Here is a 5460-nt window from a genome sequence, read left to right on the forward strand (position 1 = left end):
CCCCATCAGTGTCATAAAATGCCAAAGCTCGCCCGCCACGCAGTCCTGCGCACGCGCAACAGCCATGGAAGGCGACCCAGAACCCCCCGCGGCCCAGGGGTCTGTGAGGGCTCGGGTGGGGCGGGGTTTTCCTAGCCCCGCCCATTCCCCCTAGGCCACGCCCACTCTGTAAAATTGGCCCAACCATAGGGTTAGGAAGGGATGGGTGCAATCCTCGGAGGGTGGGTAGGAGAAGGGAGTGTCAAATTTAAGTCGCTAACCCCATCCCTTACAAGAAAATTAGCTAAAATCTTTCTTACCTTCTCCTAGCAACCCCATGCTCCTAATTTGCTTGGAACCAAAAAAACAGTGACATAATTTCGACATAATACCGTCTTGCATAAACGTGGTTTAGCATGGTTTTTATTGATTCAGTTTTGTATCAAGGTAAAAGATCTTGCAGAAGACCACGAGTTCAGGTTTGGCTTATTGAGGATGAGGTATGTTGTGACATCCAAGAAGCAATGTCAAATAAACAATTGGCATCCGGATCTTAGGGCTAGACATGTAAAATTAGTGTCATTTCTGGATAGATGGTAATTGATGGCATGAGTGGGGGTGAGACTACAGACAGATAAAAATAGAGAAAATAGTTAAAGGAGAGGGTATTGAGCCTCAGAGGAAGAACTTAAACTAGTCTGTCAGGGAAAGCCTTTTAGGGAGGGAGCTATAAATCTTGGCCATGAGTTGACCAAGGTAAAACAGGATGCAAAACTAGGATTTTTTGTTTTGTTGCAACTTCTTCTGTAATCATTACTATCATAAGTGAATTATAAGTATCATGTCAATCCTCGCCACAATACTATATGATAGACTTTATTATATCCTAATTTATTGAAACTGAAAGATGACACAGCTAAGCTTCAAGCTCAGGTCACTTCATATTTGTTCCACAGCTACTTACTCAATGCCACAAGATTTAGAGGATTATTGGTAAGATATGACAGAATGGTGGAATGATGTGTGCCATGAATAGTTTGTGAGGGGTTGGCATTTTGAAAATCCTATATAATAAAAGGCTAATATGCAAATTGTCCCTTTGGGAGTTTCAACCGCCTGCTATGATGTGTGCTGACCACCAGGGGGCGGTATGGAACGAAGGAAGGCCCTGGCCAGCCCTGATCGTTGGCCAGGGCTAGAGACCCTACCCGTGCATAAATTTTGTGCACCGGGCCTCTAGTCATATATAACTAGCTAGGTATAATAAAAAATTTAACTTGGAAGTACTGTCATTAAATATGCTCAAACATGGTCTTCAGCCAATTAAGAGTGCATGGAAATGAAAAATGCAATAAAGAGGAGTGCGAATACCAGCTTTCCTTTCATACCTCTGATAGATATGAAGTTTCTGACCATGTTTTCAAAGGTCCAAGGAAACCCATACATTGCTCTCTAACTGAACAATAGTCATTTTCAGGTTTCAGTCAACTCACTGAAGGTCCAGCTATTTTTATGGCACAACTTTACAAGTTTTCTCTTTTTAAAAAAAGATAATAATTTATTAAGATTTTAATGTCTGTGGCTTTTCTCATCAGAAAAAATAGAGGCCAGAAGACAGTGAAATATCATCTTTAACATACTGAAGGAAATAAACTCTTATCAAGCCAGAACTGGTATAATGTTAACTCTAAGTAGGTTGAAAATGTTAAAGCTGTTTATTGTAATCTCTAGAGAACCACTAAAAAAGATATGGTTGTCACTGTGAAGATAAAGGACTCCAAACCCTTCTGGAACTAGATCTTTAAGATTCATAGACTTGTTTGTTACAAACTCCATTCCCTTCTATCATCATGAAATTCAGCTTCTCTGATTTATTGATTCACTTATTTTTAACTAACCTGTCTGTATTTTTTAATTACTTAAGCCAACACTTTTTCTAGACCATTTCTATATTCATTCAGCAAACTTACATAGAGAATCTAATATGCGGCAGATACTGTACCAGCAATTGGGAATATACTAGTAAACACAATCAGATGAGGACTATCTAAATATCCTCTCCTTCTCCCTCACCCTCTGCCTCTCCCTCTCCTGCTCCCTGGTCCTGCACTGATGGTCTTGGCAGTGTAAAGTGCGCCATCTAGTGCTGAGTAGCAGTTCTGTGAGATGGATTGTGTTTACGCTTGTGGCTGCAGGACCAGAATTACCATCATTTCAATATTAGTTCTTTTAGTTTTTATCATGTATAGTCAGTTTTTGTTACTTGCAATTAAGGACCTTGACAGACACATCATATTAATTATTATTTTGGGGGGAGTTTACTGAATATTTTTTTCTTTAGGAGCTTTCTGGCCTTTTATTGCCCTTCTCCCTCCATAGACTGAGAGGTAGTAGTTTCAAGCAAACAGTATTTCATTGGTAGTGAAAAAGGCCCACTGGCATCTGTTTTGATGGAATAAACGGGAGCATGATTCTCTCAGGGTTTCAGTTATCCATTGCTGCATAACAAACCATCTTAAAACATAGTGCCTTAAAACAGTAAGCATTTCATTTTGCTCAGGATTCTGTGGGTTCAGAATTTGGACAGTGGGGATGGCAGTTATGTTAGATAAAGAAATCTTAAAAAGTGGGTGGTTGTATGATAACTAATTTGGGGTCAATATACTAGTAGAAACTAGTTTATTTAGTGAGTTGTGGTATGGAAGGATAATAAAAATGTTTAGGAGTAAAACTAGAAAAAGTGGGTTGAAGATTCAAGAAAGTTGGTTTTAACCTACCATGAAGAACGTATTTATAATACAAAAACTATCTATATATGAAGGAGAATAATCCAAGAGAGTAAGGAACTATATCATTCTTGTTTAGGCAAATGCTAGACAGTTGATTCAATAAAGATATTATGGGGTGGTTTAAGCCTCAGACATATGGTTGGATTAGATGACTGTTGAATTTTTTTACTCTGATACCCATGATTATATGAAATGTGGATTGATGATATAAAAATCTTTTTTTGGAGCTTTCAGAGAGAACATTATGAATTAGAAAATATTATTGCTGCTAGTACCTTTCTACAAGCTGAAATCCTCTTGTCCATCATCCCAGTACTAAAGACTTCCAGATATTTTTAATGTTTTAATTAGAGCCTATTCCTAGGTTTGCATGCCTGGAACATCCAAATTTGATATTAGAATATTCTTTGGTATTAAAATCATGCATGTAATTCATATTACAGATTATTTCAGGATAATCCACTTTAAACCTCCTAAATTTAATTTGAATCATGCTTAAAACATCTTTATGTTAGATGAATTAACCACAAGCTCCCTTTAAATAACACGATGCAATGCCCTGCTGATGTAGCTCAGCGGCTGAGCCTTGACCCAGGAACCAAGAAGGAGCCAGTTTGATTCCAGTCAGGACACATGGCAGGGTTGCAGGCTCCACACCCTCCCCCCAGTACAGGCCATGCAGGAGGCAGCCGATCCATGAATGTTTCTATCTATCCCTCTCCCTTCCTCTCTCTCTAAAAAATCAATAAGTAAACATATTAAAATAAAATAACACAAGGGTTCTCATATTCAGGATGCAACCTAACTTTTCATCCTTTTACTTCTTCCCTATGTCCTAGCTTAGGGTGCAGTATTCACAGTTCCTAGAACAGGTCCTTCACGTTCATGCTTCTTCCTGAAATGACCTAATTCATAGCTGCCTATCGAAGTCCTGCTCCTTCTGTAAGGATGTTACCAGAGCTCTAAAAGTCACACCCGAGGTCACTGCCTCTGAGAATGAGACTTTCTTCCAATTAGTTTCCCGAGAGCCCCTTTGACATCCTTGTTTCTCAGGCTATAAATTATAGGGTTCAACATTGGTGTGACCACGGTATAGAACACAGATATCATCTTATCCCGCTCTTTTATGGTCTTGGAGTTTGGCCGCATGTAGGTGAATATTCCGGATCCATAGAAGAGAACAACGACAATGAGATGGGAGCCACAGGTGGAGAAAGCCTTGAGCCTCCCCTCCCCAGACTGCATCTGGACCACAGTGGAGATAATATGCCAGTAGGAGACAAGGATCAGGGAGACAGGAGCTAGGAGGATGACCACGCCCATTGCAAAGATGGCCATTTCCGTGCTGTAGGTATCTGCTGAAGCCAGCTTCAGGAGGGCAGGAGGCTCACAAAAGTAGTGATTGATAATGTTCTGTCCTCGATAGGGAAGTTGGAAAGTAAAGGTGGTGTCCACCAGAGACACTAATGCCCCACTGGCCCAGGATGCTACCGCCAGCTGGAGACACACCTGTTGTGTCATGATGGTGGAGTAGTGCAGGGGCTTGCAGACAGCCACATACCGGTCATAGGACATCACTGCCAGCAGAGCACACTCTGTACACCCAACCAGAAGGAAGACAATTACCTGTGTCATACACCCCAGGAAAGAAATCGTTTTCCTATTTACCAGGAAGTGGACCAACACCTGGGGGACAATGCTAGTAGAAAAACAAAGATCTGCGAAAGAGAGGTTTCTAAGAAAAAAGTACATGGGCGTGTGCAGTCGAGAATCCATGAAGATGAGAATGATAATCAGCAAATTGCCAAGCACAGTCAACAGATAAATGATGAGAAAAAGAATAAACAGCAGGATCTGGGTCTGCAAATCCCTTGAAAGGCCGAGGAGGATGAACTCAGTCACAAAGGTTTGGTTTTCTTCTCCCATTGAGAGTTATGCCTGTTAACCTGTTCAGCACCAACAAAAAGAAAAACTTTGGGTTTGTGATTTCAAGTCCTGTAGAAGAGGCTCATTTAAAACTGACATCTAATTGGATAGTATTACCTTTTTTTCTTATCCAATTTATTCTAATTAATACTAAATATAATATTTTTATTCTTATTATTTGGTGATAATTTAAATCCAATTTCCCCCCAAAATCTTCTCCCCAGTGTCCCCTTTAAAAAATACACAGAACCTTTATTAAAGCCTTCCTGACTAGTTGTGATGTGAGGGTATTAGAGTTCCTGGGGCTTTTACTAAAGGGTTATACCCATATTGTTAGGAAATGACTCTGTATTTTGTTAGGACTATTGCCATGCATAAAACTATATACTAACTGTTCAAAAATACTACATATTTACTTATAACATATCCTCAAAAAATATGAAATAGTTTTCAGGCATCAAATTTAATTTTACCTCTTAAAAAACAGCAAACTGTACTTGTATTTAAAAATAACCTTTAGCATATCACACACTAAGAGCCATTCTATTTGGATTAAAGCGTGAAATATTAAAACTAGAACAATAAAAAAGAAAAAATAAGCCTTACCCTAACCCTAACCCAAATTGTTGTGATATCTGGATAGGACCAGGTTGAAAAACACAAAAGCTTTCTAAGAAAACATGCCGAGTTTACAACATAAATCAAGGACTACAATGAGTTAATATCAGAGACAAAATTAAAAGATAACTACGAGCTGAGGAAAGTA

At 39.3% G+C, this 5460-nt stretch overlaps 1 protein-coding gene across 1 annotated transcript; it reads right to left on the bottom strand.

Annotated features, from left to right (window-relative positions):
• Positions 1-3749: 3749 nt before the first annotated feature.
• Positions 3750-4712, bottom strand: LOC102429386 (olfactory receptor 2D3). Its single transcript, XM_006107773.1, has one exon. It carries the CDS (start codon positions 4692-4694, stop codon positions 3750-3752), a length of 945 nt encoding a protein of 314 aa, XP_006107835.1. The 5' UTR covers positions 4695-4712.
• Between the last annotated feature and the right edge of the window lie 748 nt (positions 4713-5460).

Source organism: Myotis lucifugus, unplaced genomic scaffold, assembly GCF_000147115.1.
Source record: "Myotis lucifugus unplaced genomic scaffold, Myoluc2.0 scaffold_1418, whole genome shotgun sequence".
In the NCBI taxonomy this organism is placed as follows: domain Eukaryota; kingdom Metazoa; phylum Chordata; class Mammalia; order Chiroptera; family Vespertilionidae; genus Myotis; species Myotis lucifugus.